The sequence below is a fragment of the Cervus elaphus genome, chromosome 25, assembly GCF_910594005.1.
Source record: "Cervus elaphus chromosome 25, mCerEla1.1, whole genome shotgun sequence".
Taxonomy (NCBI): Eukaryota; Metazoa; Chordata; class Mammalia; order Artiodactyla; family Cervidae; genus Cervus; species Cervus elaphus.
The window spans coordinates 12133989-12158953 of NC_057839.1; the positions used below are offsets into that span (position 1 = coordinate 12133989).

Consider the following 24965-nt stretch of genomic DNA (forward strand, 5'->3'; position numbering starts at 1 on the left):
AAAAAGAAACCTTAAAAAATTATTTACATATAAATCATTCACTTATAAAAATTGTATTCAACAGGCAGTTTCCCTACAACCATTTTACAACCAAGTGGCTTATCTGGCGAGCTCCTGTATACAACATCTAGCCTATCAGTTACCTCAACCACCTAGCTTACTGTTTATAACTGTATCAGCAGTACCTTGGTGCTTATTCTCTACAGCACAGTTTAACTAAATACTGTATGACAGCAGCTCCACGATTTCATGATTATCAGTTTAAACGTTTTATTCTTGGAAAGTGCTTAAGATTTTGGTCTTTTATGTTGTTGTCTTTGTACCAAAGCACTATTTAAATTTTCATCAACTGTTACCCTACAGCTAAGTATTATTTTTATTTTAGTTTTCCTATAATCTTAGTCTATTTCTAAGGCATTACTAGAGAACATATATATGAGAATGCAAGCTTTTTTCCTTTTGAGGAGGGAAAAGAGTGACTTTTCAAGACTCCTTTTTGCTAGCTTCCCCTCTCCCTAGTCTTCTCCTCCCCCAGTAATTTGGCAATAAACATAAGTCAAACAGACCACCTGATTCCTTTACATTAGGTTATTTTTATACCTGCCCTGCCTCCAAGACTTGCTCTTTTTTGAGGAGATTAAGTCACTGCCTTAAGAGGCAAAACATCTTAAATGATTTCCATTTAAAACATTAGCAGGTCTCCACCTGCTAATGAAAGAGATGGTTAAGGTCCTCATCAGATGAGAAATTACAGGAAAACAAATCCATACAGACTCCCTCTTGTCTCCCCAAATGGAAAGGTTGCTACTGATCTGATCAGTGACAAACAAGAGATTATAATTTATAATTAATACTAGATATACCTCAGACGTATCATGCAAGAGGCAGCACAACAACTTAGAGACACTGAAAATGTACCCATGGTCTGGGAATTCAGGAAATTTAATTAAGCCCATCTTCGAAAAATACAACTGATTAAGCTTGACAACAGCTTTGCTGATGATACACATACTCACCCAAGAATAGCTCTGAAATACAAAAACAGGAGCTGTTTCTCTGTAGGAAGTATAGTAAAGAGGTTTCATAACTTAATGGTCTTTATAGAAAACAGTAAGGTAAATGATCACTGACTTAAAACAAAAAGGTAACTTTAGGTCTCTAAGTTTTGGTGTTTTTTGTTTCAGAGGAATTTTTTCCCCCCTCAAGATTACTAATACACAACATGACAAGAAAAGTTATACATGAAGCAAAAGTCCTCACCTCACAAGTGTTGTAATCTTCAGAATCCAACAGGCTGCAGAGTTTTGGTAAGAGGTCAGGCCAATTCTGCAATTCTCCCTTGGAGGCTATAGTTGTGATCAAAATACCTTGAAAGAAAACACATCTGTTTAGGAAATGTGACTGCATTATGTTATATACTGCCTCGTGGGTAACCACAAGCCAATGCCAAGTGCTTATATCATGTGCTTGCAAGTGGGTTCACATGCACACATACACACAAACATTTAAATGTTCCAAATCATGGTAAGACTTGCAAATCATGTCAATAGTAATATTTATCAAGGATCCTTGCATCACCAGAGTGTATCTATGGAAAATCCCAGCAGAAATCAGAGCCATTTCTAATCTTGTTTCCCAACACTTCACCCTCTTTTTAACAAGCATCTGTACAAAAGACAACTTGCTCTTCTCCAATAATGCCAAGAATACTTTTACTAATTAAAATTACTATTTTATAAAAAATACATACAGAAGAGCAGAAAGAAAATACACCAAAATGTTATTAGCAACACTTACTACTGGGTGATGAATATGACTGTAAGATTCAAATAAAAACACATCAAAGAACAGCTCTCTGACTTAACCTAGTATCAAAGCCGTGACCCATGGTAGAGAAAGTTGATGAGCCATCAGTCCAGAACATTCCTACACACCCACTCTGTTGGCAACAATCCCTCTCCTGAAGACAGACCATACACCCCTACAACAATTCCCAATTATGGGGATCAAGGACGAATCACTGGCAAGGTAATCATGGATTGTGGAGGCCTGAGTGACACAGGCTTGCTGACTGATCATGTCACTCTGACTGACTGGATTATTTCAACTGTGCTGTGTCATTTAGCTGTGTTAGTTAAGGATTATGCAAATACAGAAATATGTAACAAAAAAGTTTTGTGTCAATGTTTTTCTCTGCCTTAGAAAATTTAATATTAGTTAACATAATGTAATATGCTTAGTGATTACAGATCTTTCAGCACCATAATTAAAGAGTATAAACTGACAGTAGACAAATTATATGTACTTCAAATTATTACTCTGTAAAAGAAAATTTTTAAAAGAGAAAAAGTTCTCTCTTCATAGTTATTTTGAGAATTCAGTGAGATATGTACACAAAATGCAGAGCATATAATAATTATTACTGAACAACAGATTCTACTGTTTGTGCGCATAAATTCTCTGAGTTTTCCATTGCTGGTTTTGAGAAGGTTGCTCCCAAAGGTAAAGAGCTAAAAAATGTAAAGAGAAAAGTTGTTGGCCAGGATTTACTCCCCACTGAAAAAATTAAACTATATGGTGAGGATCATTTTAAAGATCAAGTTACTTTCTGGTGAGATCAAAAAGCAGCAAGACTAATAGTAAATCTGTTCTTTCTTGCCATGTATTCTTTCCCAAAGTCAAAATATAACACTTGTGGGAACAAGAAAGTTCTGGATCTGCCTAAAGGAAACCAAGTCATGTTTTAAAACAAGCAATAATAAAAATTAAACACAAGATAAAATTTGGTACTAACAGTCTGCTGACACTCACGACTTCTAAGACAGTATTAAAGAATGTTTGCAGACTGACAAATTCAAATTAATCTGGCCCCATATAATTGCATCCACTCACAAAAAAAATTCTAATGCTACCGTAGTTACAAAAAGTGAAAAATTGTAATTCTCAGTGGATTTAGCAAAGATGGGCGTGAAAACTGAGTACTCAGCAGTACCCATTACAAACCAACTATACATTCTTTAACAACAGAAACAATTCTACATCTATCTAATGGATTACCACAGTCACTGAAATGTGGTCCTTCCAAATACCTTTCCTTGGCAAGATTTCCAAAACGCATTGTTAAGATTAAAAAAAAATTTAAAGACTGGTATGAACTCACCATCTTTTTTTTTTTTAAACCAGTGTCAAGAGGCTGGTAGAAAATCAGACATACATGAGGGTCCATAAGAACAACCTAGGGAGTGAGACCCTTTTCTCAAATTATAAATGCCCTCTACATATCCTATTTAAAATGAGTGTTAATAATGGCAATGTTTAATATTTGGAGGGAAGTTACAAAGAGCTTCTGTTTGGTAAGTAAGAGATAAACCATGTACTTTTCAAATCCACCAGGAGACAGAATATACAAAAGCAGAGAACTTTTAATGAAAATGACCGATTCATTATGCGATTCATTATGGAAGTTCTTAACTGAATCCCATTTAACCAACCTGATTAACAGAAGCTTTCCAGGTCCCTGTGAAATATAGCTGCTGAAACCCCATGGCATATGAAATCTACCCACTGGTGGACTATTCTATAGTACATGTTTATTTCTGCTTCTACCAGAGGATGTGTGTGCTTACCAACAGTCAGTTGTGTTGGTTCCCAGAACTACTTATTTCAGTTACTGTAATTAGGCATTTTAATATAGTATTTCATAAAATATTTCATAAAATGATAGAAATTTGTTCTTCCACTGAAACCAAGTTGAAATACTCTAAAAAGACTAAAAAATTGACATTAATTAGGTGTATACAAGGCAAATATTAAAAATGGGGGGGAAATAGTCCTACACTAGTATCACTTTTTAACACCCCATTTTAACCAACTTTGATAAAGCAACTACTAGTGAACCTGGTCTCACAGGATTAAGAGAACTTTTATTGTAATCATTAACATTATATCAAAAGAAGCAATGGAAAATTTTCCCCATCATGAATTGGACGACAAAAATTCCTATGGAAATGATCAGTCAAGTCAGAAACCAACCCAGTCACAAACAAGATAAGCAAAATTGTAACAGATTACTTACCTACAGTAGCTCTAATCAGAGGAGAGGAGTCACCAATATTGTTTAAACATTCACTCTTAATAAAGTCTGTTACACCATTTGGGAAGTTCTGAAAGTGTGCTTTCACATTATTCTTCAAAATGAGACCACTCAATGATCTTGTGGGTTCATCTGTAATAAAATAACAATACTACTGAGTTTTAAAGTAGTTTTCATTTCAAAATATATCAAGAATGTAACTTCTAAAATATATTAAAAAATTGATTGTAATATTTCATTAATCTGCTATAACCAGGGGGGAAATATACTGTAAATGATTACAAAGGATTAGCTTCATGATTTACAGTTCAGGGTTTCTCAACCTTGGCATTATTGACATTCTGGGCCAGGTAATTCTTTCTTTAGGAGTGCCGTCCTGTGCACTGTAAGATGTTTAGCAGTAACACTGACCACAGGTGCCAGGATTACCTCTCCAAATCGTGACAACAAAAATGTTTCCAGATAATGTCAAGTCTCCTTGGGCAGTGAGAAGGGGATGGGCATAGGGAACACGACAAAACTGCACCTGGTTGAGAACCACTGATTTAATTTAAGTTTATATATGGCCAATGTACTCAAGCTTTATTGGAACCTGATACAAACATCAAATTAGATATGAAAGTATTAGTCACTAAAGATAGCCTATTAAAAATTAAGTGGACAAAGAACATATGGGATCACCTTCACAAACAAATAATTGCCGTTCATTTATATCATGTTTTTCACTTGCCTCTGAGCTAAAAAGAAAAGGGGGGAGAGGGTAAAACAATTTTTAAATTTCCAGAAGTTTAAATAAAAAAGAATCTACGTAAAAGAAGTTTAATCCGTAGATGATATTAACAAATTCTGAAGAACCGCTTTAGTATTAGTAGAATAGAACTGATGCTTTAAGAATCTGTATTATCACCAACAATATTAGCAATAGTCAACATTTTCTCAATGCTCATTACATACCAAACACTGCTGAGTGCTTTCCAAGTAGTTTGCATTTAACCCTCACAACCTCATAAGAATTAATTTATCTCCACTGCACAAACAAGGAAACTAAGGCCTTTGCCTAACTCACACAGAACTGACTACAAGTTGCGGAAGCCAAAGTATCAACCTGAGGAGTTTGTCTCCAGAGTCTATACTTGAGGATGGTATATAATATCACCCTCCTTAAAGGGCTGGAAGATGTGTAGAGCTGGTATACTGAACACAGTGTGCTATTTCAGCACTATTGTTTTACGTACTTTATTAAAAAATAAAATAACCCAACTTGTTCTAGTTAGTTCAGTATGTTCCCAAAGTCTGACTGGTATCGAACTCTTCAAGGGTACAGCATGGTGGGACAAAAAGACTGTGTTTCTTTGCAAATAAACCATTAGAGCCACCACCACAACATAGCCTATGAGTCTTTTATGTCACCCTCTAAAAATTTCTTCCTGGTTTCAATTACCACCATTCCATCAGTAACTTAGAAAAAAAGCAATTCTAAATTCTCTTCAAAGTTTAAAACTTCAATAAAATAAAAGAACAGCCAGATATTTAACTTCTTCGAGCAATACATGTTTTGGTCTTGTTAGCCATCAATAATTCAGTTGTATAATTTTATTTTAAATGGCACGTGTATTTGCTTACAACGAACACACTATACCATTTTTACAACTATGATTACAAGATGGAGAGTTTTTAAAAAATCACAAGGTGAAAAGAGTTAAAATTAACTATGTCCTGTTTCTTAAAGACTCCCTTACTAGGTCTCAATTCTCATTTGCAGAGTGAGGGAAAGAGAGGAGCTGACCTCTGAGGTCTCTCCATATCTAAAATTTTACTGCAGGAATGGCAAAAAGGTTCCTAAATAAATAAGCATGTTGATTTAAAGACTTTACTTGTGCTCTTTCTTTAATATGGCTGGTCATAATGCTAATTTTTTAAAACAGAAAACTAGATATAGCAACCTTGTGTCCCAAATAAATGAATAAACACAGGAAGAAATAGCAAATATTACATAAAACCTTTTCCAACTTTTCATGGTTTTATAATTCATAGGTCTTCTGGGAGACAGTTACACACCAACCTCTCTTGCTGCTATCTGAATTATAAGTTTGTCATTTGTTTGCTTTTAAAAATACTTCTGATGTATCCTCATATCCCAAGAAAGTTTTAAGAAAGAGTATAACATTATAACAATCTTAACATTCGGAATTTAAGGACAGAGAATAGATGGCTTGGTGAAAATAAAATTTTCAAGTAAAACAGTATGTTTAGAAAAATTCATTTATTAAATATACAGTTCTTAAGAGCATTATCTGATTACAACTACTATGTGGGAAAAATAAAATTTCTATATTAAGAAATAACACATCACGTTAATGTGTATTTATCAAACTAAGAATATTAACTGCTGAATTTAAAGATATGCCAAAGGACTTTTTAGTTTTTGCAATTTAAATTTTGAAATTTCTAAAGTTTCTCTTACATGCTTCAATCACAAAATTCCTAAAATTAACCAGAAAATTTTAAAATAATTCAAAATAAATCACTATACACTGGCATGAAATATTAAAATCTAAATAAATACAAGATTAGCGAGATTTTAAGGTCATTAACCTGCTCGCTAGTGCTTACAGTTGAAACCCTACATATGGTCTGGTAGTCTAACACAAGCATTTTGTAGATGAAAAAAGAGATGAAATGAGTGTCAAGAGTTTAAGACATTTCCCAACTCCAAGTGTAGTCTTTTAGTAACTATAGAAGCACTAATGAAGCACCATGACTTCTGAAAGGCTAAGTATAGTGCTTTCATTTAGAAGCCAATCAGTTGCTCAAAAAATACCTGAGTGCATTCTGAGTGTCTGACAACATTCCAGGGAGGGAATACTCAACTCTAAGAACACCTCTCACTACAATGTAAGCTCCATGAGGACAGAAATTCTTATTATTCTGTTCACTTTTATTGCTCTTGAGCCAGCAAACTGCCTGGCAAAGAGTGGTGCTCCATAAATATTCGTGTAATAAAGAAAGTCGAGAGAGACACATTACATGTATAGGAAACAATCAAATGACCATGTCATTTAAAAATCAAATTAGTTTTCAAGCTTTGTTATAGAAGTAATTTAAAATGGTTGCAGAATAGTTAATGAAAAGGTTTCATGTATACTGTTAGAAGGTTTTAAAAAGTTACAAGAGTCTATGAATAGAATGATTCTACTTTTTGTTAACAATTAAAATAGTACATGGCCATATAACTGAAGTACAGAATTAAGGGATTAACAATTACCTGGTGATGGGATTATAAATGACTTCATTTTGGTTAAATCAACTTTCAATCATACAAATATGATCACATATATAGTAAGTTTTTCGTAAATCCTACATTCAATCTGTGTATAAAAGAAATCAATCTCTCTTTGACATTCATGTACAAGGACTGAAGCAAAACGCCTTTTCATTTGCAAAGAATGAGGAATTTATTACAAAAACACTCAGCTAACAACTGACTGCTCATCAAGCATCCAAATGCTTTGAATAGTAGTAACACTTTCATTCCACATCTTTAAAGCAAGTGATTCCCACAAAATGAAATCCTTTGAAATGAGTAATTCTTCATATATCTTAGTACAGGTCAAAGACTTATTTAAAAAAAGCGTAAAAAACTTTTAAGTAGCTTTCAACACAAACCCTACTTACCTTCAGATTTTAATTTTGTAAGAACAAAAATCAGGTAGTTGTTAAAGTCTGGATATTGATTGAGTTGTTCCAGTTTCTAGAACAAACAGTAGTTAAGGAAACTTCTAAAGAAGGAATTCAATATTTTTAATGTAAAATCAAGAATCTCTTTTGTAATTTTTAGGCCTGCATTTTTTTTTTCGGTAAGAATAAAGTTATCTTACCAAAACCATCATATACTATTCCAAGAACACACCAATGGCTGTGTTAAACCTCGTATATAGCTAAAATATTAAACTATTTTACATCAATTATTTTCAATACAAATAAGTCAACTTCCACCTTCAGTACAGGTGTACATTGTATGAAAAAAATTTCACAACAATTTGTTTGACTTATTTGAACTTAAAAAAAAAAATCCTAATCAGAAAGGTATTAAAGTATAAAATAATGACAAAAATGAAAAGCATTCCAAATGAACAAAAACAAGTCTTTCAGAGATCACTTATGGAAATTAACTTTATAAAAATCGCCTTTTACCTTAAACACTGTTATTAGACTATTTTTTCTTCAGAACTCAAGAAATTTAGATAAAATGCTATTTATGTACAAGTCTACATATCAAGTCTTATTATATAAAGTCACTATTATGAAATTACTGCACTGCAATAGTTCTACAATTATCCCCTCCCCCCGACTCCCCCACCCCCCCAAGATCTACCATTACCAGTGACACACACGTGCAGGTTTTCATCCTGCCGGCAGGCAACAATGACATAATGCTCTACTATGTCTTTCTTCATGCCCTTTTAAACCCTAATACACTTTTTAATAACACCTCTAATTGGGTTTTATTAGAATTTTCTCAGTAGACCTAAATCTTTAAATTAAATCCACTATACAAAGTCCAGGCACACCATATCAGCTATTTATCATACACTAGAATATTCTCAGTGTTCAGGGGCCGGAACATAGATTAACTATCAAAATACATTTCTCTAGAAGGTGTACTTTCTTTGACCAAAAAACCCTAGTGACTTCTTTTTCTAGTGAACAGCCAAGATTAACAGTATGCTGATACATTAATAATTTTTCATAAATACTTCCTAATAAGGTTTACTTCCTTAGAACTTGAGCTATCTATCCATAATATTATAACGGTCTTTCTAAAGTGCTCAAGTCTATGCAAAAACAGTAATTACATTCTTTCCTAAGGAAACAAAGAACAAGGTCATCATTAGGCACTTTGAAAATATAGAGCAGTGTGTATTTTTAAAATACTATTAACCTTTATCTACTGAAATTTAAAGCGTTCCTTATTCAGACAGCATACTATGCTCCAGGCATACAGGATGAACTGTAAATTCGATTCTTAGCCCACGCACAGTACTGAACATACGAAGAGTACTTAATAAATAACGCACTAAAACAAGAAATTATGATATACAATGCTACAGAATAAATTACAATGTGGTTTGGGACTTGGCTATCAAACACACACCTATAATTCATCAAAAATCAACCTCTATCATTTCTAAAGCTATGACAACACAAATTAAAACTGAGTAACAGCAATGTTTCAAATACAAGCTCTAATCACCCCAAACCAACTACTCCCTAAGTACTAGCAGTATCTAGCAAAATGGCTTAAGGAAAAAAAAAAAAAAACACCACCAAACCAAGCAGACCTAAATCATTAACACCTCCGTTTTAAAATAATCAGTATTAATTAACCAAAAGGCTACTTACTTGCCTATTCGAGGTTTTAAGTTACAGCAATGCAGCACTTTGAGAAATTTTATTTACCAGAGCTTCTCAAGTAATTCGATTTAACCCCGTTTATAGTATTTTAAATTTAAGTCCAAACTACACCAAAAGAGCTTACCAAATTCCATACTAACCAATCTCCCCTGTTTATTAACAATAAAAATTAAGAGGCATTTTTTGCACACAGGCTGATGTTTTTAAACAATTAACTTCATCTTAAAATAAAAGTTACTTTATGATCGGGTCAATTTGTTTCCTTTATTAGACGCAGGAAGAGCTCTCCATTTGACCGCAGTTTAGGGCACTGCAGAGAGCACATCACAGCAGAGGCTCTGGTTCTTCGGTTAAGCCTTTCTGCCTGTAAAGCCGTAGCAACAGGACCGCTACACCAGCAAACTCGGTCAACACTTGGGTAACTGAGCAGACCGTCTCGAGCCAAAGATTTCTCACTTGGGAGGCAGGGAGCTCGCAACAGGTGTTAGCCTGAGCAGCCCCGAGGTGAGTCCTGGGAGCCCTCATTCCTAGGTCTCCGGCTCTTCAGGACCAGGGCCTGGAAGAAACCCCAGGCCCCACACCCGGGGAGTTCAAACCCCGCGCCGGCTCCACCCCACTCAGGCCGGCTAGCGCGGCCGCGCACGCAGCGCGCCCGCCCGGCCCCTCGCTTCGCCCGCCGCCCTCTCCGCGCCGGGCGCATTGTGTGGGTCGGCTCGCCGGGGGTCCGCGCCGGCACCCAGCCGCTCCGCCCTCTCGAGCGGCCCGCCGCGAGGACGGACGTGGCGCCCGACAGGCGCACATGTCGCGATCGCGGGCCGCGGCCGGACGCCCCCGGCCTCTCGTGGCCGGAAGCCGCCGGGCCAGGCGGCGGCCGGGACTCGGGGCACGAGGGCCGCGTGCGCGAGGCGCCGGGCAGGGGCGGCGGCGGCGGGAGGGCCTTGCTCGCGGGCGGGCGCGCGGAGGGCGGAGGGATCCGGGAGCGGGGAGGGGGAGGGGCGGCGGGAGTCTCCCGGCTGCCGAGAGCGGGCCCGGCGCAGGCAGAGCGGCGCGGGCGGCGGCGAGGCCTCGCAAAGGATACTTGTTGCACGGTTCTCTGGATGGTGGTGTCGGGGGACTGGGACTCCTTCAGCAGCTGCAGGATTTGCTGAAGTCCTTGCTCGTCAGGTTTCCACTCATACTCCATCTTGGTTTGCTGCAAATAAAGCCAGACACAGGAAGAGACGGAGCAAATGTTACTCCCCGTGCACAGGCCCGAGGGCTTCCCGCGCCGAGCACCCCCCTCCTCCCCGCCACAACGACCCTTGAGCTCCCCGGACGCCTCGGACCTGCCTGGGGCGCCCCGAAGGAAGTCTCGGACGGTAAAACCCGGGGAACTGATCCTAGCAGCTCGGCCGCCAACGTCTGCTGCTGCCGCCGCGGCCGCTGAGCGCAAGGAGCCGACCAGACTGAGTCACCGCGAATTTGCAATCTGGCCCCTAGATCCGCTCACGGGAGCCCCCTGGGTCCTAGTGCCACGCAGTTTTCTCCAACCTAACCCAACTCTAGTTCCACCCAGATTATTACTGATTTAAGGGCTAATCTAAAAAAAGCAAAACCCCTGCGAGACACCTGGAGATCTGTTTTGGGATTTTAATCATTTTAAATTAACATGGTTAATAATTAAGAATGACTGTTAATAGGGAAAAAAGCCTGATAATTCCCCTGACGGCTCAACAATACTTAGGAGAAATAACAAATGTTTATATTTAAATTTCATATATAAAGTACTAAATACTAATATTTAGTCTAAAATATTAAAGATGGATTGCATCACAACTCACACTTGAATAAACACTACATGTTGCATTTATATTTGCAAAACGACTGAAAAAAAGGCATTCTTTCATAAACTTCAACTTTTGAACTCTTTAAGTTAAACTCCACCTGAAGTAACCACATTCACAACTAATGACTTTGGGCTGAAGAAAAAACAAGAAAAAGAATGTAACTTTACAACTGGGTAGTGTTTAATTTTATTAATGTGTTTTCACATACATTTTCTTATTTTATTATCACTGGCTGGAGGAGATATTTGCCCCCCCGGGGTGGTAACTGTAGAGCAAAAAGATCAGAGGAAATTACAATAGTTAATTAGTTAAAACTGGGAGAAGAGTACAGGTTTCTTAAACTACTATGAGCTGCATCTACTATAATCAATGGAAACTATCCTATCAATGACAGTTTCTTTAAGTGCTTAAACAGAAACAAAACTTAAGTATCCAGCATGAATTATTTGTAATTCAGCATGAATTTGCTGAAGGAGAGTCTTTTTCATAACTATCTACTATTATACTTGAAATCTGAAATTAGTCCCTTCCTAGTAGGAGTCTCTTCCTAGCTGGGGTTAAAAAAAAATTACCTGACCTTACAGTATCTCTCTAGTTAGTATTGTTTTTCTTTCTTATATTTGTAAAAAAATTGTTCCCTCTCTCCTTCACTCTTATTTTCTGCTTAATATCCTGTTCTCCGGTTTTCTTTACCAAATTCTACCAACTTCAATAACCCAGCCCCCAACCCCCAAACAAAAAAAGTGGTATCTGGACATAATATCTATTAATAATATTGTCATGTTTTTATTGGAGTCTCCATTCTGTGTGTTTATGTATTTTATAATGATGAGACTGTTGTTTCTGGGCCAATTCCATGTATCATTAACTATTTAAAGTATTTTTAAAAACAAAGTATTCCATTATATTTCTGTGCCATAATTTTAAGAAATTTATTTGATAAATTGTTTAATTGATATGCACAATATCCTGTACAAATCATAAGCATACAAACTAGATGGCTATTTATAAAAAGAATACACCTATATTCACAGTAACCAACATCTGCATCAAGATAAAGATCACTACTAGCACCAAGGTTTCTCTTGTACCATTCTCGGTCAGCAACTCACACTGTGATCCCTATTATAATTTCTATCATTAAAGACAACTCCCCCTTCCCTCCTGGCCTTTTTACTTCAGAAATTTCAAAAAAAAAATTACAAAAACAATGTTACAACATATCAAACAACATGGTTGTACAAAAAGTTAATTTAAGTCCATCACTAAACTTATCACCCTAACAGAATCAGCTTTACCAGTTTGATACGAATCCATCTACACCTTTCTCTATTCTCAAACATATATATATTTCTGGTTTGTATTTTAGAATCATGCCACATACTACACTCTATTATTAAATAACTCTACAACTTTTAAACACATAATATTGAATGGCCATCATTCCAGGCCACTACATACAGATTTAAGTTTTCATTTTTTAATAGATGCACATTGGTGGAGAGTTCTGACAAAACATGGTCCACTGGAGAAGGGAATGGCAAACTGCTCCAGGATTCTTGCCTTAAGAACTCCATGAACAGTATGAAAAGGCAAAAAAGATATGGTACCAGATCGGTCCCCCAGGCCGGTAGGTGTCCAATATGCTACTGGGGAAGAGTGGAGAAATAGCTTCAGAAAGAATGAAGCGGCTGGGCCAAAGTGGAAACAATGCTCAGTTGTACATGTGTCTGGTGGTGAAAGTAAAGTCTGATGCTATAAAGTCTGATGAAAGTCTGATGCTGTAAAGAATCATATTGCATAGGAACCTGGAATGTTGGGTCCATGAATCAAGGTAAATTGGATGTGGTCAAGCAGGAGATGGCAAGAGTGAACATTAACATTTTACAAATCAGTGAACTAAAATGGACCAGAATGGGTGAATTTAATTCAGATGACCATTATGTCTACTACTGTGGGCAAGAATCCCTTAGAAGAAATGGGGTAGCCCTCATGGTCCACAAAACAGTCTGAAATGCAGTACTTGGATGCAATCTCAAAAATGACAGAATGATCTCTGTTTTTTTCCAAGGCAAACCATTCAATATCACAGTAATCCAAGTCCATGCCCCAACCACTAATGCTAAAGAAGATGAAGTTGAACGGTTCTATGAAGACCTACAAGACCTTCCAGAACTAACACCAAAAAAAGAGGTCCTTTTCATTATAGGGGATTGGAGTGCAAAAGTAGGAAGTCAAGAGATACCTGGAGACAGGCAAGTTTGGCCTTGGAATACAATATGAAGCAAGGCAAAGGCTAACAGAGTTTTGCCAAGAGGACACACTGGTCATTGCAAACACCCTCTTCCAACAACACAAGAGAAGACACTACACGTGGACATCACCAGATGGTCAATACTGAAACCAGATTGATTATATTCTTTGCAGCTGAAGATGGAGAAACTCCAAACAGTCAGCAAAAACCAAGACCAGGAGCTGACTGTGGCTCGGATCATGAACTCCTTATTGCAAAATTCAGGCTTAAAGTGAAGAAAGTAGGGAAAACCACGAGGCCATTCAGGTATGACCTGAACATATCCCTTATGAAAATACAGTGGAGGTGATGAATAGATTCAAGGGATGAGATCTGGTAGACAGTGTCTGAAGAACTATGGATGCAGGTTCCTAACACTGTACAGGAGGTGGTGATCAAAACCATCCCAAAGAAAGAGAAATGCAAGAAGGCAAAGTGGTTGTCTGAGGAAGCCTTACAAATGGTTGAAAAAAGAAGAAAAGAGAAAAGCAAAGGAGAAAGGGAAAGGTATACCCAACTGAATGTAGAGTTCCAGAGAATGGCAAGGGGAGATAAGAAAGCCTTCTTAAGTAAACAATGCAAAGAAATAGAGGAAAACAACAGAATGGGGAAGACAGAGATCTTTTCAAGAAACTTGGGAGATACCAAGGGAACATTTCATGCAAAGATGGACACAATAAAGGACAGAAACAGAAGAACCTAACAGAAGAACCTAACAGAAGCAGAAGAGATTAAGAAAAGGTGGGCAAGAACACAAAACAACTATATAAAAATACACGAACCATATCCATGGTTATATGGATAACCATATGGTATGGTCACTCACTTAGAGCCAGACATTCTGGAGTGTTGAAGTCAAGTGCACCTTAGAAAGCATTGCTAAGAACAAAGCTAATGGAGGTGGTAGAATTCCAGCTGAACTATTTCAAATCCTAAAATATGATGCTGTTAAAGTGCTGCACTCAATATGTCTGCAAATTTGAAAACTCAGTAGTGGCCATAGGACTGGAAAAGGTCAGTTTTCAAAGAAAAGCCATGCCAAAGAGTGTCCAAACTCCTGCACAATTGCGTTCAAGTTAGATGCTAACAAGGTAAAGTTTAATATCCTTCAAGCTAGGTTTCAACATTATGTGAACTGAAAACTTCCAGATGTACAACCTGGATTTAGAAAAGACAGAGGAACCAGAGATCAAATTGCCAACATCCACTGGATCATGGAAAAAGCAAAGGAATTCCAGAAAAACACTGACTTCTTCTTCATTAACTACACTAAAGCCTTTGACTGTATGGATCACAACAAACTGTGGGAAATTCTTAAAGAGACAGAAATATCAGACCACCTTACCTGCCTCCTGTGAAGCCTGTATGCAAGTTAAGAAGCAATAATTAGAACTGGACATGCAACAATGGACTGGTTCAAAATTGGGAAAGGAGTACATCAAGGCTATATGCTGTCACTCTGCTTATTTAACTTATATGCAGAGTACATCATGAGAAATGCCAGGCTGAATGAAGCACAAGCTGGAATCAAGAATGCTAGGAAAAATATCAATAATCTGATATGTAGACACCACCACCATTATGGCAGAAAGTGAAGAGAAACTAAAGAGTCTCTTGATGAAAGGTGAAAGAGGAGAGTGAAAAATCTGGCTTAAAACTCATCATTCAAAAACAAAGATTATGGCATCCTGTCCCATCACTCATGGCAAGCAGATGGGGAAAAAATGGAAACAGTGAGACTATTTTCTTGGGCTGTAGATGGTGACTGCAGCCATGAAGTTAAGACTCTTGCTCTTTGGAAGAAAAGGTATGACCAACCTAGACAGCATATTAAAAAGCAGAGACACCACTCTGCCGACAAAGGTCCATAGAGTGAAAGCTATGGCTTCCCATGTGTTGTTAGTGGTAAAGAATCCACTTGTCAATGCAGGAGACATTAAGAGACATGGGTTCGATCACTGGGTCGGGAAGATCCTCTAGAGAAGGGAATAGCAACCCACTCCAGTATTTCTGTCTGGCAAACCCCAAGGACAGAGGAGCCTGGCTGGCTACAGTCCACAGGGTCGCAAAGAGTCAGACAGGACTGAAACAACTCAGCACACGTGGTTTTTTTCGGTAGTCATATAGAGATGTGAGAGGTGAGCCATAAAGAAGGCTGAGCACTGAAGAACTGATGCTTTTGAATTGTGGTACAGGAGAAGATTCTTGAGAGTCCCCTGGACTGCAAGGAGATCCAACCAGTCCATCCTAAAGGAAATCAGTCCTGAATATTCAGTGGAAGGACTGATGCTGAAGCTGAATGGCCAATACTTTGGCCACCTGATGCTAAGAGCTGACTCACTGGAGAAGACCCTGATGCTGGGAAAGAGGGCAGGAGGAGAAGAGGGTGACAGAATGAGATGGTTGGGTGGCATCATCAACTCAATGGACATGAGTTTGAGCAAACCCTGGGAGATAGTGAAGGGCAGGGAATCATGGCACGCTGCAGTCCATGGGGTGGCAGAGAGACACGACTGAGTGACTCAACAGCAACAATAACAAAATATACATAATACAAAATTCAGCATTTTAACCATTTAAAGTGTACAGTTTAGTGGCATTATGTACATTTTCACTGTTGTGCAACCACTGCCATCTCTATCTCCAGGACTTACTACAGTAACAGTCATTAAAATTAGGAGAATCATACCTTAAGGTAACCAGAGATATCTCAGGGTTATTTTGATAACATCTGAAGTATTTCAAGCTAAATGTGCACACCAGGATTATGATGTAGAAATAATTTACTTAAGCAGTGAACTACATCTATATAAATTAAATAGAACATCAAGATTAATATTAAATTTTCTTAAAATAATTACTATTCTTTTTACATATTGAAGACTCAGAAATGTTTCAGAAATGGAATTAGTACTTCAAACTTTTCTCTTTTAATAGAACAGAAATCATGCTGATTGGTCCATGACAGTCAATGGTGAGTCCCCCCCTCTCCCACAAATGGCATTTCAATAAAAATCAAGACAGTTATTTGAATTATCTACATAGAAGATGGTACCAGAATAAAAAGTTTCCAAAAAGTAAGTAACTGTTAAGATAACTGTAGTCTTCAGAAGACTAAAACTTACTTCAGTCCTAAACTGTTAAGAACTTGAACTTACATTAAAAACTTGAATTTACTAGAGTTGATGGGAGGTAAGGAAGTCAGACTAGTTGAAAAGTAAAAATATATATATATTTTTCCCCCTGCTATAGGGGTTGTAAAATCTAGTTTAAAAAGCAGACAGGAGGTCTGGACTCAACCAACCTAAATTTAAACCCTAATTCTTTCACTGAGTAGCTGTGAAAACCTGGGTAGGATAAATTAATCTGTGAGACTCAGTTTCCCAACTATAAAATGAGAATATACTGACTCTGTAATAGGATTATAGGTACTTGCCTGGCATACAGTATGGTTTGAAATTTAGTAGTTTTGTTTGTTACACCAATGATTTTCTGCTGCCTGCAACATAAAATCTAACTTCTTTTACATGGAAGAGGCCCTTCATGATCTGGCCAATCACCTCCAAGGACAGCTTTCTCTCTTACAATTCAACATCCAACTTTTATGCTCCAGCAATACCAACTGTGCCTCTCATACCTCTAAGTCTCTGAACAGAGATTGCCTCTCTGGAATGCCCTACTTTTAATAATTTTATTTATTTATTTTTGGCTATGCTGGGTCTGCATGGCTCCATGGGCTCGTCTCTAGTTGTGGGGAGCAGGGGCTACTCTCTGGTCGCAGCCCATGGGCTCCTCATTGTGGTGGCTTCTCTCGCTGGGGAGGACAGGCTCTTCAGCACTTTGCTGGGCTCAGCAGTTGCCGTTTCTGGGCTCTAGAGCGCAGGCGCGAGTCAAGGCGCACCGGCTTTGCTGCCCCACGGCATGTGGGATCTTCCCGGACCAGGGATCAAACCTGTGCTTCCTGCACTGGCCAGCCGATTTTTGTTTTTACCACTGAGCTACCAGGGAAGCCCTGGAATGCCCGCTTTACATCTGACCATTTGGCAAACTCCATCTCACTCATCAGAGATATGCTCATTTACTCAGTTTACAAGTATTTACTGAGAGTCTTCCTTGGTAATGATACTGGATACTATTTATTTTCTGTAACATTTTTGTAGGGCCTCTCCACAAGACTTCAGTACTTTTTTTTTTTTTTCATCACAGATCTATAGTTTGTGGCTATTTCCATTTTACAAACAGCCATATTAGAATTATTTCCAGGTCAGTCTTAGTAACACATCATGTATTCCTTGAGAGCAGTGACTATCTTTTTGCCCTTTTTGAATCACTATAGTAATTTATTAAGTATTTGCTGAATAAATATTATTGTTGTTAATTACTAAAATACTACTCTTGTCCATTAATTCAATTAATCTGAGCAACTACCATGTACTCAGTGAGCATTAGAGATTCAAAGTAAGTAAAATACTGTTCTTGGCCTAAGTTCTCATTCAGAGACAGAGTCAGATGTATTGTCTATGAATGAAGTATATGAATGAAGTACAACAGGAAAAGAGAGGAAAGAAAATACATTCTGATAGGAAGAAATAAGTCCTTTTCTCCCACATTTTTCTCTTCTAATTTCAATTAAATTCAAACAAATATTTACTGAGCAGTCAGATGTTTCTACCTAATATGGAGAAGCACTATGAATGTGATAAATGTTGCCATCAGTGACATGATTTCCCAAAATGGTGACCAATTCTTTGGTAGAGTCCCGATTCTTGGTGTAATCTTCCTTCAAATAATGCAGTAGTTTTATTCCTGGAAAACTCAACATTTAATTAAAATCCTGCAAAAAATTCCATGTGCAAATGTGAAGCTAAGTTAGGCTTTAGGCTCTGACAGCTCTAACAGATTTTTTTCACCTATGTGATTCCCTGATGGAACATTCAAAAGTCATTCAAGGCTCTAGACAATTCTTAAAGATTAACATAAGCACTCCTCAGCTCCACCTGCTAAGTGATGGAGCCCCTTAGTTCCTAGCCTGTCCCCCCAGAGAGCAGCACTGCCTCAGTGGAGAATGACCACAGTAGGGGATAGTACAAGGGGCTGGGGGGACATTATGCCAAGAGGTCAGTTAGGAGGTCAGGAAAGGAATTCCCCGAGGAAGTGACTTTTTACCTGAGATCTAATAGGAATTAACAAGAGACTGTGAGAAAGTGAGCAGGGCTAGGAAGACTTCACAGACTACTATGTAAGGAAGTTTGGACTTTATCCTAAGGCTAATAGAAAACTTGTGAAGACGGTTATAAACTCATAACCTTAAGTTATAAAAGATATGATCAAATAAAAATATGGAAAAGGACTACTCCTCCTAGGAAGTAGAAATGGGGAAGGGACAGGGTCATCTTCTGCTGTGCAGTATTATGTCAATTTCTACAATAAGCATAATATTTTTATAATAAAAATTATTAAAAAAAAAAACCCATCAGGCTGCAGTGTAGGAAAATCATTTGAGGGGCAGGAGGAGTCACAGGAATACCTAACTGTCCAATTTGCATTTAAAATGGAGTTCAGTTTGCTAGAGGAAGGGCTGTCATGTTTCAGAAAGAGCCAAAATACTACCAAAAATTCTAGGATTTAAATATTAAAAATTTAAGCACATCTTATTATTTTGCCTATTATAGTGATAGCTAATATCTTCCTTGACTGCCAGGCAATGCCCTAAGAACTATGTGACTTATTTATTCCTCAGAAGTCTGTAAGATATTAATATTAACTACATTTTATAGATCAGTAAACTGAGGCACAGAGAAGTTACTTGCCCAAGATTACTCAGTAAATGACAAGCCATGACTCAAACCCAACTAACCTGGTTCCAGAATTCAGTTTCTAGGCCCCTGATAAGACTGCCTTTTAAACAGAAACATCAATTTATGGAAGCTAATAATAAAGAAAACCATTTGTATACTAAAGAACCATTTGATATCTTTGGGCTTCTCTGGTGGCTCAGTGGGTAAAGAATTCGCCTGCAATTGCGGAGACCTGGGTTCAGTCCCTGGGTTGGGAAGATCTCCTGGCGAAGGGAACAGCTACCCACTCCAGTATTCTGGCTTGGAGAATTCCATGGACAGAGGAGCCTGGCAGGCTACAGTTCATGGAGACTAAAGAACCATTTGATATCTTAGTAGTGAGGGAAAAGAGAAAAGTAAAAATCATTATTTCACTATTATAAAAATAATAGACTTAAAAAAGCAGTATGTATATAGTGTGAAAATAAAAATGAGATAGTTTAATAGCATTTGAGTAAATGAATTCAGAACATTCTAAGTCTAATCTTCGCAACATCCCTTTCTTGTAAGTAGGTGGCCAAGTATTATCTTTATTTGACAAGCAGATAAATCAAAATACAGCTTAAGTAATCTGCTGAATCATTTGCTGAATGTGAATCAGATCTTGCAAAATAAAATGTCTCTCATACTGGTTTTTCACAAAAAAATACTATGATGAACAAGGAAGAAAAAAAAAATCAGAGATGCCTACAGAGCTAAAAAGATCATGCTATTTTTTAAGAAGTTATTTAATAAAACTTTTAGAAGAAACTGAACCAAATTTCAGGTATGAAGGGGACAAAGGAAAAGTCTAAAGGTAGTTGATATGCAAACTAGTACAGCCGCTATGGAGAACAGTGTGGAGATTTCTTAAAAAACTGGAAATAGAACTGCCATATGACCCAGCAATCCCACTTCTGGGCATACACACTGAGGAAACCAGATCTGAAAGAGACACATGCACCCCAATGTTCATCGCAGCACTGTTTATAATAGCCAGGACATGGAAGCAACCTAGGTGCCCATCAGCAGATGAATGGATAAGGAAGCTGTGGTACATATACACCACGGAATATTACTCAGCCATTAAAAAGAATTCATTTGAACCAGTTCTAATGAGATGAATGAAACTGGAGCCCATTAGACAGAGTGAAGTAAGCCAGAAAGATAAAGAACATTACAGCATACTAACACATATATATGGAATTTAGAAAGATGGTAACGACAACCCTATATGCAAAACAGAAAAAGAGACACAGAAGTACAGAACAGACTTTTGAACTCTGTGGGAGAAGGTGAGGGTGGGATGTTGCCAAAGAACAGCATGTATATTATCTATGGTGAAACAGGTCACCAGCCCAGGTGGGATGCATAAGACAAGTGCTCGGGCCTGGTGCACTGGGAAGACCCAGAGGAATCGGGTGGAGAGGGAGGTGGGAAGGGGGATCGGGATGGGGAATACGTGTAAATCTATTGCTGATTCATGTCAATGTATGACAAAACCCACTGAAAAAATTAAAAAAAAAGAAAAAAAGAAAAAAAAAATAAAGGTAGCTGATTATTTAAACATTTTTAAATGAGGTTTTTTTAATGTCAGAGAATGAAATATCAACAGGCTTGGTAAATAAAAGATATCAGTAGAACCAGAAGGTTCTTTAAGAGATTCTATAAAGTAATCAGAGATTAAGGATCAAAAAAGAAGAGAAGAAAAAGCAAAAGCAACCATTGAGGCCAAGCTACTTGAGGAAATGAGCTCAACTAGATTAAAGGGCGGGGGTCACAGCATACGGACCCTCTGATGTTACATGGCACTAGATACATAGTAGGTTTAAACAGTTCTTGACTTATTGATTAGGATCTTATTCACCACTTGGAAGAATTATGCTAAGAGGTTAAAGTTACAAGCCTCTGACTTCACAATTTATTGTCATCTAAGAGCTGAAAGATTAATGGGAAAAAAAAAAGGAAATGGAAAGTAAGTATTATGGAAGATTTAAATAAAGTTATTCTTAGAATGCCCTTTCAGGAAGACCTCTGAAGATGATTAGACATTCAACTCAAGTGCTAAAGTTTACAAACAAACATTTTTTAAAAAAGACTAGTATCAAAATAAGCAGGTGACAAGAAGGAAAACTTGATTTCAAAACTCATTCTAATCTACAATCAGTTACTTCTTATATTCACAGCAGTACTATGAGGTAGATATTAACTCCACTTTATGTTAACTGAGGTTCAGAGAGGTTAAGTAGTTTGCCCAGCCAGTATGCGGCAAACCAAAGTCTGGACTGTGTCTAGTAATAAGCAACCCTGTTATCATTTATGGAGCACTTCTATGTGCCAGTAAATATATTAAATGATATAAATGCATGATCTCATTTAATTCCATGAGTAGGTATTACTGTTTTACCCCCACTTCAGACAAGTTGAGTAATGTGCCCAAGGTCATAAAGATAGTAAAGAACAAAGGCAAGACTCAAGCTCAGATCCACCAAACTCCAAGCCTGTGCACTGAACCATGCTGCTATGTTATTTTCATTCTGCCACCTCATGAACATGTGACTAACCCTTAACAGAACTCTTGGGTCTAGAGTTCATAGGTAGGCTTATCTTTTTCTATTCCATGAATTCTCAAGAACGCAAAAGCTCTGTTACTTAAGGGTCTCCTTTCTTTAAGTTCAGATATGATAACTACACTTTGCTTTTCAGAATACGAACTTTTTATTATACAACAAAATAAAAGGCTGATAAGAGTAATACTTACCATATATTTAACTTTTAGTTACATAATTTTCATCATTAAAACACCAATTCTCTGTTGATTTTTAAAACAAGATTTAACTAAATCACAACTGGTCTCACTCTCCATGTACGTTAAGTTATTTAAACCAGTGGTTCTCAGTCCTAAGTGCACATTATACTCATTGGGGGCTTAATAAAATATGATGCCTGTTCCCTATGATTCTACATAGGAGTGGGACCTAAGACGCAAGCATGGGTATGTTTAAATAATTCCCAGGTGGTTCCAATATACAGCTAGTTGAGAATCATTATATTAACTTAATAAATCTGCTCTTGGCAATTTTTATGAATTTCTTATCCTAATGAGCGGCAATGTCCTAGCTGTACCATAAATGACAGAAAACAGAAGAAAGAGGAAGCATGCAGACTGTACTGATTAATATGAAAATATTCCAACCACTAGAAAAATGTCTTTGATGAAAACCAAAACATAAGAACATATTGTTTAAAGTCACATCACAATTTCCACTACTTGGTAAGGACTATATGTGTTGGAAGCTATGAAGTACAATGGTCATTTACTTCATAATTTATTCAAGGAGTTTAGTAAGGAGTTGCACATAGGTTTTTAGAAACTGAAACTTAGCCAAGATACAGGGGGGCAAAATAAGTTGTCATTATATAAATTAAATACATTAAGTAAACTATTAAGTCAAATATACTAGACAATTATGGTTCTTGACTGGCCAAATATGATTTAAATTCTTATATCAAATAAACTTATCTGGCAAATAATAATCACATCTTTCTTCAGATAGCAATATTAAGACATTCATAAGAGTGAAAGGAAACCTTTCTAAATAATAAGCCCACACATTAAAATACAAATATACAAAATAAGTAAATTAGGTCCCTGATTCTTTTAGCATTGTATATTCATTAATGAGCTTTACTAGGGATATTCCCATTGCTACATCAACTGACTATTCTCAATGAACATGTTAACCGTACTCTAGCATGGTTTTTATTTCCACGACATCAATTTAAGAAAAACGTTCTTTTAACAACATTATTGTAAATTCCACTTCAGAATGCTGACTGATCATTGCCAAGTGGTTTCAGGTAAGTAGACTGCTTAATAATTTTCAAAGTACTGTCATATTTTATCTCTAATTTTCAAAACTAAACTGAGTTTAGTGAGTTGAGGAAACAGTTCCAGTTATGTTAAGCAACTTGCCACAAGTCAGCTGGTTAGTAAAGGCTAAGACTTGGGTTAGATGGCTGAAAACTTCCCAAGCTTGGGGAGAGAAATCAACATCCAAATCTCATAAAGGTTAAATGCAAAAAGGGCTACATCAAGAATTTATAATTAAACTGTCAGAAGTCAAAAATAAATGGAGAATTCTGAAAGCAGCAAGAGAAAAGCAACTCTTAACATACAAGGGAGCCCCCACAAGACAGAGAACAGATTTCTCAATGGAAACTTTGCAGGCTCGGAAAAAGTGGAATGACATATTCACAATACTGAGGGAGAAAAACACTTGTCAACCAAGAATATTATACCCAGAAAGCTCTCCTTCAGAAACGAAGGATAAAGACATGCCCAAACACAAAAGCTGAGGGATTTTACTGCCACTAGAACAAGAAATGATAAAACAACATTCTTTGAGTTGTAAAGAATGTTTATTAAACAAAAGTATATTAATAATATCCTAAAAACATGTCAATGTATAAAACTCACTAGTAATGACAAATATATTATGAAACAGATTCTTTGACATTTTAATGGTGGTATTTAATTCATTTACAACTCTAGTTTAAAAGTTTTTTTTTCAAAGTATTAAAAATAACCATAGCTACAATACCTTGATAGTGGTTAAGTAATATAAAAATATGGAAACTGTAACATCAGTAATCTAAAACTATGTGGGAACTATGTGGAAGTGTAAAGTTTCTGTATGTTTCTCAAGTTCTTATCAGTTTAAAATAGAATGTTGTATTTATGTAAGCCTTATGGTTACCACAAAGGAAAAATCTATAGTAAATACACAAAAGATTATGATAAAAGATTCAAAGTATAACACTACAAAAAATCACCAACCACAAAGACAGCAAGATAGGAACAAATGATTTACAAAACAGCTAGAAAACAATTATCAAAATGGCAACATAAAGTCCTTACATATCAATAATTACCTTAAACATAAATAGGTTAATTATCCAATCAAAAGACAGAATGGTGGAGGAAAATTTCTAAAACAAATGTTAAAACACATGAGATCCACAATATGCTGTCTAAAAAAGACTTAGTTTATCTTGAAGGACACAAGTAGATTGAGAATGAGGAATGGAAAAAGATCCCTCAAGAAAATGGTAACCAAAAGAAAGCAGAAATAGCTATACCTAGACAATTAAGACTTGAAATTAAAAATGGTCTAAAGAGACAAAAAAAGTTCATCATATTATCATAAAGGAATCAATCCATCAAAAAGATATAACAACTATAAATATATAGTACCCAGCATCAGAGCACCTAAATATATAAAGCATATCATCACAGAACTAAAAGAAGAAATAAACAGCAATACAATAATAGCTGGGAACTTTAGTACTCCACTGTTAACAAAGGACAGATCATCCATGCAGATAAGTAAGGAGAGAGTGGAGCTGACAAACACTGTGGAGTAAATGGCCATGTGCTGAGTCACTTAGTTATGTCCGCCTCTGTGAGGCGGACTATAGTCATGGACTATGGCCCACAAGGATCCTTTGTTCACAGGGCT

General features: G+C 37.0%; 1 protein-coding gene across 3 annotated transcripts in view; it reads right to left on the reverse strand.

The window, feature by feature from the left end:
• The window catches only part of TNPO1 (transportin 1), an 89682-nt gene that overhangs the window by 39699 nt on the left and 25018 nt on the right, over positions 1 to 24965 (reverse strand). The window contains exons 1-5 of one of the 3 annotated variants that reach the window (XM_043887114.1): positions 10834 to 10993; positions 10587 to 10700; positions 7769 to 7844; positions 4076 to 4225; positions 1261 to 1367 (exon numbers count right to left, since the gene is read on the reverse strand). In XM_043887114.1, the coding sequence (XP_043743049.1) occupies positions 1261 to 1367; positions 4076 to 4225; positions 7769 to 7844; positions 10587 to 10691 (438 nt within the window). In that variant the 5' untranslated portion in view covers positions 10692 to 10700; positions 10834 to 10993. Of the gene's footprint in view, positions 1 to 1260; positions 1368 to 4075; positions 4226 to 7768; positions 7845 to 10586; positions 10701 to 10833; positions 10994 to 24965 lie in introns of those variants that run through there. The other 2 variants (XM_043887115.1, XM_043887113.1) reach the window with 2 other exon arrangements.